Raw genomic sequence first — 15112 nt, 5'->3', positions numbered from 1 at the left:
AATTCTTGATACACGCCCCGTCTTGCAGCAAGAAAATTCGATTTACCGGAACGAACACCGAATAAACCAACAAGAACAAAACAAAAATTGGAGATTTTTACTCGATGGTACTTCTGAATGACAAGATATTCACTGAGAACCTCTGAATACGGCTGTTTGCTATGATAGGCGACTGCAGCACTCGTCGAGGTATCGCGAGTTGCGGCGACTTGTAGCGGGAATATCACGTTTCCTCTTTGGCTGTGGTCTTTTGCGGCACAATATTGGCGTGTTTTGCTCCGCCTATGACGAGTTGCCCGAATGTGAAGGCGCTCTGCACGGCGTGGGGTAATTACCTACGCTGAGACTCTCAACGAATTAATAGCTCGTTTGAATCTTAATAGTATTAATACATGTATTGCGTTACATTTCAGCCAGCTAGACGAGCACAAATCAACTCGCGCCGCGAAGCCAATTCCAGATGGCTACGCTCCGCCACACCACACAGGGTGGCCGGGTGTCACCTCGGCTCCAGGTGCCTGTCTGGCTACATATCACATGTAATACAGTATGCAGCAGTCGTCGCAGTCCGCTGACTCAGAGCCCACTTCAACATCAGGGGGCTCAGTTAAATTATGTACAGTATTCGGTGGCTGTACAAAATAACAGAACATGTTCTGCAGCCCGCTGACTCCAACTCGGCTTACACGGTAAAAGTTTGTTATGCGAAACTTTCACAGCAGCTCGGTGGACATTTAGATTGCTTCAGCTTATTATAATAGAGCAGGCATCGACTCAGCGGAAGGTTGAGGGGCACTTCAACATACCATATGAAGTGCCCCTCAACTTTCGTGAGAGATGCGCCGTTTGAAAGCTTTCAAAGGGCGTTTTAAAACCTACGCTGTCCACCAAGCTGCAGTGAAAATTTCGCATTAAAACGCTGGTTTGTTGCGCCGTTGCAAGGACATCGACGGCCAGATGAAGAAGAGCTCGTAATGGTTTTACCGAATTGGTAGACCTGCTTTTTGTAAAGGAAGTTAGTATTTTGTCAGACTGGCTCTGTGCCCGATTTTATATTTTTGATCACAAAATATTTACGCATAATTTAGCGCAAATGCCGGTGGAGATGCCAATTACCCCCCCCCTCCCCCAGTATGCAAAATATGGACTTTATTAGCAACACTGCGTGCACTCCAGGAATACTAGAGACATTGGGCTGGTATTATAGTGCAGCAACGCCTGCTCTGTAGTAGCTCAACAGCATGAACTTCGATTTAGATTGCATAATTTAATATGTGCATGAATATCAAATAATAAAGATATTGAATAGGGTACAGTGCGACTGAATTGTATACTTCGTAATAGTTATATGAAGTTTGTAAGCTTTCAAACTGCGTGCGCCAAATTGCTTTGGCCCTCGAATTAATCCGTACTGAGCTGTACGTACGGATTCATCCGAGTAGGATTGTATTCTCTGGTCCGTTAAAGAATTAGCCCTACAGTAGGCTGGCGATGGCTTTCGATCTAGCTCAATGAAGTTGAAATAACCTAATTGTAAAGCTCTTTGCTAGCACTACAGTACAGTATTTTTTAGATGCACTTTCCCGCCAGTAGCGTCGATACTTGACCATTTGAACTATCACTTTATGGTAAAATGTCCACTACTTTAGAAAGGTCCTTTGAGGACTTATAAGTGAGCTTTTTTCAACGAAAGATGAGCAAAAGATTTGTCCACAGCATCGTTGGATAATTTTTTGCATTTGTTTTAGCTGTACGGTCAATTTATCCGAAAATGGCTGAGACCAACTGAGCTCGAGCTTTTCAATCGATTTACTTTCCTATGGTATTTTTCTAGATGCTGGACGTGTAACCACGTTTGTCCGAAACAAACGATAGGGGCCATTGCGCACTGAATGCATTAGGGATGGACCAGGGCGCTCGTTAGCAGTGACGTCCTGTCGATTTATTGAACCAAGCCAATCTTTGGCGAAGAAAAACAAAAGTCCTAAATTGAGGGGGTAACATATGTTACTGTATTTCCTAAAACACGCACTGTGACTTACAGTTCCACAATTTAAAGTAATGCTGCTATTCGAAATGACATTATATTTTCTTAACACTTTACATTATGTGGAATCTACTGGAATGATAAGCTTCCACTACCGGGTATCCTAGCCAACATTGACCCTTTCGTTGGGATTCGACAATCCGAGATTATTGCTCATCACCATCATAACTCAAAGAAAAAGAGGATGAATGTCACTTTTATCTACAATGTATAGGTTTCCGCGTCGCCAGGCAGTCACTGGGCCCGCCTCTGCGAATACCGAACGGCCCTGCTTCGCGAATCGCGGGCACCCCGCGCGGGTTTGCTGCGGCTACGCGACTTGATTTGCTCCCAAATTCTCCCCCTTCATGATGAAGTGAGTACAGTACTACGTCCAACTGAGATGAAGTCTCACTTACTTCACTTGAAGTACTTCGTACTTTTCAAGTTTCATAATCATTTTGCCATAAGGCTATCCAGACCAGGGTTCGCCAAGTGCACATTGTTGGAGGGATGCTTTGCGCAGAGTTGTTAGAGCAGTACAGTATGGAGTGAGGACAAAAGTAGAGTGGTCTAGGCGGCCATAGTGGAGAGGAAGTCTTGAGTGTAGAAGGAGAAGGCGCTTGTGTTGGACTTGGTAAAAAGAGACGACGCTTGTGTCGGACTTGGTAAAAGGAGAAGTGAAGAATTATAGAGTCTGGTGTTCTGGAGAGGAGTTACTCTCCACCAACCAGTCCAGTTATATACGATTTCTCTATATGAAATCGCACAATTATATTCCACTAGATAGTCATCATCACATCAGAGATGCTTTCTTCAACACACATGTACAGTAGCCTACATGTACATTCCGTCCAAACAATAAACTTAAATGTACTGAACGTTTGTGCCAGAAATAAGTCATATGCGAACATCGACGTCTACATACTAGATTAGGTACATGTATGTGCTTCTGTGTGGCATGTTATTGTGCTTTGCAGATGGAATGTCCATCGGTTTTATAGCCTAGATCGAGCGAGCATGGTCGGAGCATAAAACCACGCGTAAATATGAGATGGGAAGAGGCAGCATTATCTGTGATCGAATTACCATTTCAAAAAGGCAAAAAGGGTCGATTTACAGGATATCGATGTGGATTTGGTGCCGAGCGGTCGATTTGACTGCTGTAGCTCGATTTATCAGCCAGTCAATTAATAGCTAGATCAATTTGTTCTTTTTATAGACCTCGATTTAATAAAACGACCTCTATTTATTATAAATCTAGCATCAGGCTAAGTGAAAAGGACAAAAGCATTGAAATGCTGCATTTCTATGTTATTGTGCATTTCAAATGCACAATAACTCGCGCGAGGTATAAGAGACGTTTCGGAAATTTTCTTATCTTCAACTTATCGCTTCTTTGATTTGCTGCAAAGATAAAGTGAAGATAAAACAATTATAGCTTTCGCCAATAATTCTTCAGTATGACTACTGTATTAATCTGGTGACGAATGGCCAGCTACATTTGTTAGGAATGCACTGCTCGTCTTGACGACCTGACAAACAATTACCGACGATCCCCCGCGTTGTCAGAACTGATGTGGTAGCACTACGTGTATGATGATGTTCTACTACTAGTATATTGCTCAAACGGGCGTGCTAAGCTGCCAGAGGTCTAGCTGAGAAGAACGTTTCGGATATATGCCGCGCTATTTAACTAAAGCAGTGGACTATCTGCAGACTGCAGGCCGCAGTTATCCCGCTCATATTTGTATGGGGAATGTTTTGCCGGTACATATTCGTCACTAGGTCATCCAAGCTTGTTGGAATGTAGCGGCAAGACTGCAGTCGGCCAACGCACAAGACCAAAACTCTGTGTTATATTGTGTGGCTAACACAAAAATGCTGAGGATTTTTGTTACATTCAATGAATTCTGCAGCGAAACATCTTCACATCAGCAAGTGTTGTGTCATTTATGCTCTGCTGTAGGGGTTGTGAGGATAATGTAAAGGTAAAGCCATTTGCGAAACGTCTCTATTATTATGCAAACCAAATTGCGTGGTATCATTTCTATTCGAGCGAGGACACTTAAATCCGAGTCCAATTCTCTTTAACTCGCGCGAGGTTAAGTGAAATATTTTAATTCTGATTCTATTTTTAGGTTCTAAGCTTGTGGTTGGGAGCGACTACCACTTTAGAATCAACTCCCTGATGGCCAAACGCGAGTGTATGCAGCGGAGGGAGAGGGAAAAGGTAGAACTACTGAAGCGCTGGAAAGCTCATCCCGTTTGGACCGTCGAACACGCTTCGCGTGAGCTGAAAGTAAAAGAACCCACACTTAGATATTGGGAGAATATAAAACGGCACAAATTAGATCAAGTTGTGAGCTCGGACCGTAAGAGAAAGAAGAGAGTCGGCCAATTACAAATTGGATCACTGGTGTGCTGTGAGCATTTTCGACCCCTAAGACATTGGAGATCGGTACGAAAAGATGTGACCATTCCCAAAAAGAGAGCTGCTCGTGTTTTAGTGAATTTACCATTAATTTACACTTCAGGTTGGGCGAGCTCCAGTCTTAATGCACGTTAAGTCGCGCGAGCTATAGTGCTCAAAGCACTATTATTCGCGCGAGTTAAAGTGAATCGGTTAAAGGAGATGAGGCAGATATTAATGTATGGCAATCATTTTTAGTAGTAGTGAGCCCGCGAATGTGGGTGTAAGATTCGTATCATCGTATTAAAATTAGAAGGATTCTCGCCAAATTTCCCAGGCAAAATTACCACACAGCACTTTCAACTCGCGTAATGAAGATGTATCGTTCGCTTGCGGGAGAGCTCTTGTTGCTGAACCATTCTCGTGCGAGCTGTTCTGCAAACTCACTAATACAGGTACTGTACGGACATGGCTTATTTCTTGCACAAACGAGACTGCGTCAAACAAAAATGATACTTACGAACCATTTAGAGTTATCGAGATAATCGAGCTTCAAGTTGGCCAATTGATTTTTGGAATTGTGACATTTGGCGTAAACTTCCATCGAGAAAACTGTAAAACTACCCTTGTTCAATTGCTTTTAGCAAGGGCTTTAAAATATCGTCATTTCGAGGGGGAGATAATATTGTTGAGCGACCACAACTTATTCAGTTTTAAGCATTCTGTAGCTTATAAGGGCTCAAGAGATAGAGGAGACGCCCCGCTTTCGTTTTTGCGATTCGTACTTAGGTTCGTAAGTATCGTTTTGTTTTAGGCGTCTCAAACGTCCTGTACATTTTGACTTTTGTTTTGCACGGGCGCTCCGCAACGGGCGCTCCTTAGAATCTCCCTACGTGTACTGGGTTTTTACCGAAAAGCCAGGGTTTGAGCCAATTGGCTCAAACCAAAAGCCACTGGTTCATGGTGTTTTTTGTGTCTTTTCTCTGCTCCAAACCGGTTTCTACCGGTTCGGCATAAATAACATAGCACGAATACCAACCTTTTTCAGAGCCGTATTGCTGTCCTAGATCACATAGAATGCCAGATGCTGCAGAGCACAGGCTTACTCAATGAGGACGACCCAGTACTCTCGTCTGTCATGGCGAGCGATTATTCTAGGAGTATTGGCGGCAATGTACTTTGAACTGCCGGCGTTTTGGCTAATCGATGGGATCAGCGCTCCACATGGCATCGGGTCGAGAAAATGATGTTTTCGATCAGACGAAGCCAATGTCAGCGTTCCACAGGAGCTTCTAGGAGAGGCATCGACTGGACACGCAGATCCAGAGCAGAGCATCCCGTTGCTGCTGCCAATCTGATTGTACTGCCTGTTCACGACCAGAAGCACAAGGTTGGCGGGCACGTTCAGCATTGACGCTATCCGATTAAAAAGATAAACAGATGCAACATGTCAGTTCGAAGGTCAGATCAATATCGAAACATGGACAGCGTAGAATTGGTCTCTGCTAGGCGCTACCAAAGAGTGATTTTGCTATGAAAGGAATGACAATGACCTTATCATCTCCTTATTTAACGTAGGTTTTGATGTTGCTGTAGAAAATTTCAGCCCCGAGGTGGTAGCCTTGACCATTAATAGGATCAAGGTCAAGGGTGTGAACAAGAGCTTCTGGGGGGTGGTAAAGTGCGACTGTGAAGTAGCGCTGACGTCAATCTCGAACCACAGTTTCTCGCCGGTATTTCACCGGTTGTTGCCGCGGGGAGTCTGATCTGACTATAGCGTTCCATGATGATAAGCACACACGCCATTTTCGTGGGGGAAATGACACAATTTAAGCATTTTTAGGTTGTAGACATGACATTTGATGGCATTGCATTTAACTTTGATGTCACCAAATGGGAAATTGCCAAATCCTGGTGCTATTCGATTTGTCGTCGCCAATTCGTGGTCACATTTGCCAGATCCTGGTACTCTGACTGATTGCATTTGCGATCTGGCACTACATGTATGTATGCCGATTAACACTAACAATCTCTTTAGGGCACGGATGTAATACGTAGTAGGTAGGAAGCAGATGCAAAATCACTGGTGTTATGAGATTTATTCAATAATATTATCTGCTCAAGCGTGAGTAGTTCTCGTACACAACCTGGGCATAAGGGAAGCCGTCTTAAACGCTTGCAACAGCGACCTCAATCTGTGACAGGAGCGCTGGTAGTCACCACTAGCCTCCATCCCTATCGTGGTCCGGACACGATACCCCATCCGCTGGTCCACTTGCACGCCCTCAACCCTTTTGGACCTGTTTAGTTAGGACCTTCGCGCTCACATTTGGTTTGCTCAGCGTTGCGGCGCGGGCTTGTCTCATCTTAATAGCCTGGGATGCCGTCGCCTAGGCGAAGCCTGTCCAGGTGATTGGGCTCCTGATAGACTGCCCGAAGGCTGTCGCAATCTGGGAAAAGAAGTGGCGGCAGCTTCGTAAGTAGTTTGGGGCCTTTTGCCCGAACGGGGTACGGACGTTGTCGACACTCCGTACCCGCGCTCCTCGTATGCGCTAGAAGCCGTGCGCTTCAGACTGTCGCTTGGCAGCATGCGCTTGCTGACCAAGTGGACGAACCGGACACGAAGATCACGCTGGTCCACGATGTGGGCTGATCTTCATGGAGCTCCCGTAACTCCGAGGGTGAGTACTTGAGAATATCAACCCACGCCCAGAACATATCCTCACACGAGTTGCAGCTGGAACAGTTCTCGGGAAGAACCGAGGGGAAACCCCAGAGAGGGTAGAGACCACCCCGGCTATCGGGCTTCTTACGACAAGTCGTGAAATCTTTCAAAGGGATGCAGCGGGGCGCCTCCAAGTTGTCGGCGAACAGCTGCTCCTTCTGGACCAGGGCACGTTCGTGAACGTGTCCACCAACAAGGCCACGAGGAGCGACGGGTATCTCCAGAATGAGGTCAGCCCAGATCTCTCCTCGGAAGGCCAATGACCGCTTGAGTTGCTGGCAGCCTCTGGTTGATGGGCGCCACCACCGGGCCCCATGCATGCGCCGGGCAGCTTGGAAGTTTTCTGCTGCTGGTCGAGGTCGTTCGTGATCTTCCGGGGTTCATGGATAGCACCCTCCTCCTTTCCGCGGACCAAAGTGGTATCGATAGGAGTACCCAGTCTCCTTCTTCTCGCGGAGTGGATACTTCGGCGCCGTGTGCCTCTTAGAAGGCTTCGGCTTTGGCGGCCTTAGCACGCGCAAGGCCATCTGTGAGCTAGAGATGTTTAAGAGGTTTCTCCTTCTCCTCGTCTCCAGCTTTGGGAGAGCCCTTAGCCTTCATGGCAGGACTCCCAGAGCGCACAGACGTCCTGGGACTGTGATCACCGTGATCAATAGCAAGTGAGTGCACGCTGTCGTCGTCGCGCTTGCTGGGCACTGGAGTGTGCCCTCCCACGGAGCCCACAGGAGCATCGTGAGTGATCCCGGACTCGGCCTCGTCCTCACTGCCCAAATTGAACTCACATACAGCGAGCCGCGGGTTCGGCCGGTTGTCTGGAGAGACCGAAGGTGACGGACTGCGGTGCTTGCTTGCACGTTTGCTCGCTGCCGCGTCACCAGCTGAGCCGGTCGCCTCCGAGGCCACCTTAGTAGCCTCCTGGAGTGCAGAGCCTTTGCCGCAAGGCTTAGTGCTCTTGGCTTGCGCCTTTCTGGCAGCAGCCTTGGAGCGTGTTTTCGCACCGCTCTTCGCAGAGCCACAGGGCATGCTTAAGGTCGATGTGGAGACCGAGGGGAAGAGCGCTCAATAGCTGGTCGAGGCTCTAACTGTAACATGACCCTCCGGCGCGTTCGCGCAGCCAAGTCGATTAATTTCGACTTTGAGAATGAGAGTTTGTGACGTACACTTCCTCAGGTCGGTAAACCGAGCCTAAGGGGGGGGGAAGATGTAACGGGGTATGCAACCCCAAGTGTACCCCTGGTGAAGTGTGACACGTCACACTTTAGGATATCTGGTACATGGTACCAGGGTCGTCAGAGGCCAATCATTGGCTGATGACATAGCTTTACTATAGGTAGCTTATAGTTTGTAAATTTAACTCAAGCTTAACATACCTATAAATACATTTAGTTTACAGCTTACCTTAACTTGGTCACTTCGCTTCCTTAGTCAAAAGAGACCTGTGAGCTACTGTTCACTGATAGTTTGTATACTCTCGGAAGCCAACTTCTTTCACTTACGCAACCCCAAAACAACCTCATGCAAAAATATTTTAGCCAATCAGAATCAAATATAGCATTTACATTATATCAGTCACTCAGGGCTTAAGTTACAATTACAATCCCAAACACACCGACTTGAAGGTGCCACATATTAACAAAATGTGAATGTTGAATCATGCAATTTACAATTTAATTTATCGAAACCAGGGCTCCGACAGAAGGTATGCGAACTGCAGGGAGAACGACTTCCTCAAAAACTTGAGCCAAAAAGACTACGGAAGCACCCACTAGAGATGCTATGTCGTAACGTGGCCTTATTCGACTTAATTTTTATGGAGGTATGTCTATTGAGCAGCATTTTTTACACTCTATATTGACGGGCGTATCATACTATAGATGGAAAGCGTAGACTTATTGTCAAAGCTATGGCTAAAAAAATCTGCCTGCTATTGCACCCTGACAAGCGCCGTTGGGTACCGTTAGAACTGCGTGCAGGGTCGGGCGCGGCACATATTCAGGAGACATGCAAGGCAATGAGTGCGTACAAGAATGAAATGATACCGGCAGATGAGCACAAGTGTTTTGGAGAGCGATATGTCTAAAAAAAATATTGGGACTACCTCAAGACAATATACCGTGAATACTACGACAAGACTGTAAGTACTATGACAAGACTAAAAATACTACGACAAGACTAAAAGTACTTTATTAAAACGAATGGCTATAGGCCTCACAATCCTTTGGGTGGACGAGGATCACTCCGACTCACAATCCATTTGGTGGGGAAAGTATCAGAAACCTGAATCTAATGACGCCGCAAGCGACATACTTGCTACAAGGGGGAATTACTACCACCACACATGTAATTAAAAAGGAGACAAGGGATGTCTACGCGTCGTACTTCAAGAAGTTATGTGACTTCTGTATCTCAAATGATTACTCAGATCCCGCAACGATTCGGCATCATGAGTTGCCTTCGCTTCTTTGTCGAAGTGTACTGAGCTTACACAGCGCCAAGCCACCCCTAATACGTTGGATATGCTTCGAGTACTCCACTCTCACTTAGACGTCACGTCCGGATTCCCGGTAGCGAGTCGTTTGTGGTTCTTTACTGTGACGCTCACTGTTTACGGCATGTGCAGAAAAAATGAAGTACTGAGCCTCCGGTGGAAGAATCTCCCCCAAAGCCTCACGCGACCGAGAACTGCCGACCCTAGTGTGTCCTATGGCGTCCACAAGCTGGAAGGACGGAAGACAGACGTTGCATAAGGTCGCTGCTACACACATCCACAACCTGACGTACTCTCGAGATAGACAACGTGGTTGGCCTATGTACGAACGAAAACGGATCACGAGTGGAATGGCAACGATTACATTTTCCCAGCACTGTCCAAGATATTGAAGAGTGTTATCAAGACAGACGACACATCTACAGGCTGTGAGAACGCACGAGTAGAGTGGGGTAAGAAGATGTCTGGGCAGGCATTCATTACCTTGCTCAACTCAGCTGTACGAGATCTAAATCGTAATGGAGTGTCAACGCGTGGGTACATTCGACAGCAATGGCGCGATATATGCTTTACTTTTCACACTATCCGTCGCGCTGGTGTGCAGTACAAATTTATGTTTGCGCCACCAGAAGGACTGTGGTCACTGCGGATGGTGAAGTGGTGGGCCGGATGGACACAAAATGAGTCGGCGGAGACTCTAGTGCGTTATTTACTTGACCAAGCCGCTACGGACGAAGACACCCAGCTGGCGGACTGCGTAGCCCCTGATCGTGATGCGCATGTAGGCTGTCCTACCGCATTTTCCTGACGTAAGCGTAACACGATGGTGTGAGCGCCACAACCATCCTTTACGATGGAAAAGAGGTTAAGAACTGTTGAAAACTCAGTCAAAGCTCTAGAAGACAAAATAAATATGCTTCTCTCCATTATGCAACCAGCACACCAACAATCTCTGAACACGACACAGGAGGTCGCGGCCAAGGAGGCGAGGGTAACGCAAGTACCAGTTCTTCCACCCACGAAAGACTGGAAAGACATGTACAAAATGTATTCAAATGCTGACGCAGCTCGCCACTTATTCAAGCCTGTCAGTACATGGACAACGGTGGAGAGAAAGAAAAGTGGTGCTTTACCTAGTCGCCTGAGTGGTGCCAAACTTATTGCTGATGACGTATGAGACTTCTCAGTTCAATAGAGATCTCCAAGTCCACTCAATGCCGCCGATTCAACTTTATCATCGTACGCAGCCTACTACACAAAACACTTGCTGAACAACACAGCAGGTTCGATCGTGAACGTTCTCACAATTGATACGCTAGCCAGATGCATTCGCCTTGACAAAAAAAAACGGGTCGTAAAATCTAAGGACGCTTATCTGTAGCAAGTATTGTTAGTCTTGCCACAGTATTTTTGGTCTTGTTTCGTACTTTGATCTTATAGTAATTTTGATCTTGTCATAGTACTTTTCTAAAAACTACTATGTTTGGACTTGTTATACTTTTTTTGCACTCAATGTATTTTTTCCGTAAAAAACAACCTTCAAAATTTTGAGGATTTACAATTTTTGGATGATGGAAAGTGTGCTATGATTCGTCTTGCAATCGAAAGCTGCATGCTTTGTTGTTTTAAGACACGGAAGTTATTTCAGGCCAATATTGAATACAACAACAAGTAATTCGGAAGCAGCTTCCTTCCCGTCACATTTGCAGCTCACACTAAAGCCTGATCAGGGTTAGGGTAACCAAACAAATTAACCCCATTTACAAAACAAAATCAAGGAAGGCTCCATATTTTCAACAGAGCTATAGGGGACCTTCAGAAAATGACGCAAAGCACAAAATTAATAGGCATTTGCGTGCAGAAATGCAATAGCCAACAAGTGCATTTGTGGCGATATTTACGATTCAAATCTTTAAAAGAAAATCACACCAGCGTGCCTGCTCGAACCGCGCCGATGGCAGTAAATCCTGCTTCGTTCGAGGTTCTTCTAACCGAGTTTTCCAAGAACTACACGGTTAAGTGGCGTCCCGGTCAGCGCGGCCGCCCTCCTAAGCTACGCCTTCTACAAGCCTAAGCATGTACAGCGTCTCAGGCGTGGTCCACTCCCTTCCTCGGACCATTGCAGTGTTTGTTGCTGTGATGTAGCTACAACTATTTCGGCGCGGCGCGCGATCTGCTGTCCATTTATATTTGGCTGGACGTCGTCATTTGATTATGTGATGACGCAATTTGCAGGGACTTCCAAAACAGTTTCTGCAAAATGCGAGCGATTTAGTGCGACCTACCCCCGTAATTCGCTACAGGATTTGTGCGAGCGACATTTGGGATCTGCTATATTTTTTGAAGACCCCCATAGGTTTACAAGAGCGAAGCGCTTTATATATATAAATGCTTGCTACGGTGCAGGATATCCTAAGGCGCTCCGCCGAAAAATCGAGGAAGCGCACTATTGAAGGTCCATGGCTACTTGTAATTCAGCGAAACTCAACACTACACGGTTAAGTTTTCATGTGTCAACGTACGATTTGTTGGTCTAGTTCGCAGTCAAAACTTGGGGAGTGTTGATTTCCCAAGCATTTCGTTTTAATTCAAGTAATTAGTTTAAATCCAAAAACGTTTAATGTAGTGAAGTAAGCCCGAAAAAACTCAATGTTTGGGGCTACTTTAATGAAGTCCCAGAGCAATTTCTGTACATGAACGTGTTTGAGCGAAATACTGTGGTTCCGTTTTGAATTTGGATTTGTATTAATCAAAAATTAAGATGCTGCAGTAAAAAGCCTAATGTTTCACAAAACTTTCGATCAAGAAGCCAATGAATGGCATCACGCCAAAATGCTTTTTCTCAGTTCGATGGCGCACTGGGTGATGTGCTTGGATTGGCATCAGCTTCGCACGTCACACGAATTTCGTTCATCTTTAAAACTGAATCAGACTTTTTAAGCACGAAGGTTGTTCCCAACAAGACGCTTCTGTCGGGGTTAAGTACTAATGCTGTTGTCTTCTTCCGAGGTAGTTCTACAACAACAGAGATAACATTCGTGCCGCTAACCGCGTCGATGGAGCCATTTTCTTGTGCGGCTGTGGTGCCATTGCTCTCTGAGTCAACCTCAATCTCCAAGTTTTCCAGTTCACTAAAGCGGAATTCTTGACACCGGCAGATGTAGCTCAGTACAGAGTACAGAAGAAAAATTAGGATCTCGTGGCCTTGTACAGATATCCACTCCCAGACGCGCCAGCGATTGTCAGATCCAGTCAGTGCAGTGATGGTGGCGACGAAGAGAAATCCCTTTTGGAGTCGTCGAAAGTTAAGGAATAGTGTCCCTTTCCACATGACCAACGTTGTATCAATGCCGAGCTGCTCCCCAATTCTGTATCTGAGCCGTAACATCTTTAGATTTGCTGCTGGGTAGTGGTGGAGCAAGAACATGATGGAGGCCCAAGAGATTCCCCAAATGACCGCGATACCGATGTTGCTGACTTGTAGCTGCTTCAAGATAACGAAAGCAAGAGCCCACTCAACCGAAACAGAGCGAATACGAAAGATGTCGCTCCGCTCCAAGGATTTCTGCGTGATCCCCCAGCCGGCTGCAACAAACAAAGCGATCTCTGCTGTCTTTGCTAGCGCCACAACTTGCGCTAGAAGCGCTGAAATCGCCACTATATTGAATTTCGGACTTGCAAATTGGCCAGCGGTGTACTTGGCAGCAACGGAGAGTCCAGTGTAGACCACTTGGGTTGCCGGGATGGCCAACAACTTGTAGTGCAGAGCCACAGCACATCCCGTTGAAGCAAGATGCATGTGCCACATCCAGACGCAGCCTTATCCACCCCACAGCGCTGTACTTGCTGCATAAAAAGCAGCTCGAGTCGTGTCTGTTACCAGCATACACCCGCCGTCTGCCTTACAGAGCTCCATGCCTACAGTGCCTTTAACGGGTTCTCGGATGAGAGGAGAGATGGTACACTCCTTAGACCAGCGCTCATCGTCCGCCTTTGATCGACCTGGGACGTTCTCCGGGCAGTAGTAACATGTAGAGTCATGGTCGTTTGCTGGCGGTGGGGGATACTCGAGACACGATCGTAAAATGGCATCTGTACCGCCTAAAAGTTCGCATGCATCGATGTAGAAAGTGAGTTGAGTTGTGCTGCTGCCCATGAGTCTCGCAAAGTCCGATTGAGACGAGGTATTGCCCAATCCAGCGACTGTCTTCTTGGACTGGTACACGAGGCTGTCAGGAGATTTGTTCTCCAATGGGAAGACTGGCAATAGAAGTCGAGTGTGCGATTCGCCATGGCACAGAACGAAGGAGCGAATGAGTCATTGCTACTACTGGCACTGGCGTCCGATGGAAGATTAAGGAAACCTCTCGCTGCTTCGTCACAAGCCAATAAGTGCAGCATCACTCGATCATCGCCGTCCTCTAGCGTAGTCATTGGGAATCTGAGGTCGACCATTATCTCAAAGGTTCCGTCACTGCCGAGATCGAAGGTTGCGAGGTATTCTAAGGGCGAAAACACGTTGTCTAGGTCCACAAAGTAGTGAAAGTCAGCCTGGCCGAAAAGAGTCTCGAAAGCTGCCGAGGCGGACACTCTAGTGGTCGTGCAGCTTAATAGCAACAAGGGAAGAGCAAACCTCAGCATTGTGTGTTCTTGATATGAAGACTGAAAGACCAAAAAGAAAATGACATGAGATATAAATATTCCGCAATGGGTTCACCTTTGCTATTCTCACCTCACATCGGAAACTACAGTGTTGTAACAACTTCAAATGAAAAAAAAGAAGACGTAGAGCCTTGAGTTAAAGGTAATCGGACCCAATACCAGGCCAAAGCGCCAACGATAAATGATGAACGACATTTTGAATGCAAATCTCACTCCAACGTAGTTCCCCAATTGTATCTCGGGATTGATTCAAACCCGTACAAGGTATGCTTGGTACGTCTTTACGCAATTGATTTGCTGCCTCGAGCTTGAAGCTTACCACCAGTCCAACAAGTCATACAGAATCCACATGAGCGCAAGTTTATCGTGTCGCCATTAGGGTCACGTCACATGTCCGGTCTGAAGGGAATCGTGATTCAGCTCTGCTCATGGCGAACAATTTATCCCCCAAGATGAACAAATCTTCGTCGTCCAACAGAGTGACAGTCATAGGTACAAAAAAACGATGCCGCAGTCACTGCTCTGAACGTCGAATGCTGAGGTATTTTTTTGTTTACCATTGCGGATAGCTCTCGTGGGTCATTGAGGCCTCCCAGTGCAAATGAGGGTCATTCAGACGCCTCCGAGACGTTTTGTGCCTATAATTATCGGCGCTCAGTCTAATGAGCCTCGTCCTCAAGCAGTCGCAAAGTCATCATCATATATTTGATCAAATTCCAGTCGACAATGGCGTCTCGAAGACCCCCTTGCAATCGCTCGAAACAGCGCGCACTTTGCAGTCCCCATCTCTATTCAGCT

The 15112-nt window shown here is 46.4% G+C and overlaps 2 protein-coding genes across 2 annotated transcripts; one reads left to right on the top strand and one right to left on the bottom strand.

The window, feature by feature from the left end:
* Positions 1 to 9776: 9776 nt before the first annotated feature.
* Positions 9777 to 11033, top strand: PITG_21361 (uncharacterized protein; the record flags this gene model as incomplete). The annotated part of the gene is made up of 5 exons (XM_002895164.1): positions 9777 to 9902; positions 9999 to 10049; positions 10113 to 10440; positions 10678 to 10800; positions 10933 to 11033. The coding sequence occupies 5 exons, from the start codon at positions 9777 to 9779 to the stop codon at positions 11031 to 11033; spliced, it is 729 nt and encodes a 242-aa protein (XP_002895210.1).
* A 1555-nt stretch (positions 11034 to 12588) lies between these two features.
* On the bottom strand, positions 12589 to 13451 carry PITG_21360 (uncharacterized protein; the record flags this gene model as incomplete). Its single annotated transcript, XM_002895163.1, has 2 exons — positions 12589 to 12618; positions 12672 to 13451. 2 exons carry the CDS (start codon positions 13449 to 13451, stop codon positions 12589 to 12591), a joined length of 810 nt encoding a protein of 269 aa, XP_002895209.1.
* Between the last annotated feature and the right edge of the window lie 1661 nt (positions 13452 to 15112).

Source organism: Phytophthora infestans, genomic scaffold (assembly GCF_000142945.1).
Source record: "Phytophthora infestans T30-4 supercont1.235 genomic scaffold, whole genome shotgun sequence".
Taxonomy (NCBI): domain Eukaryota; phylum Oomycota; class Peronosporomycetes; order Peronosporales; family Peronosporaceae; genus Phytophthora; species Phytophthora infestans.
Note: the sequence above shows the minus strand (reverse complement) of the source record. Positions and strands in the feature narration are given on the sequence as shown.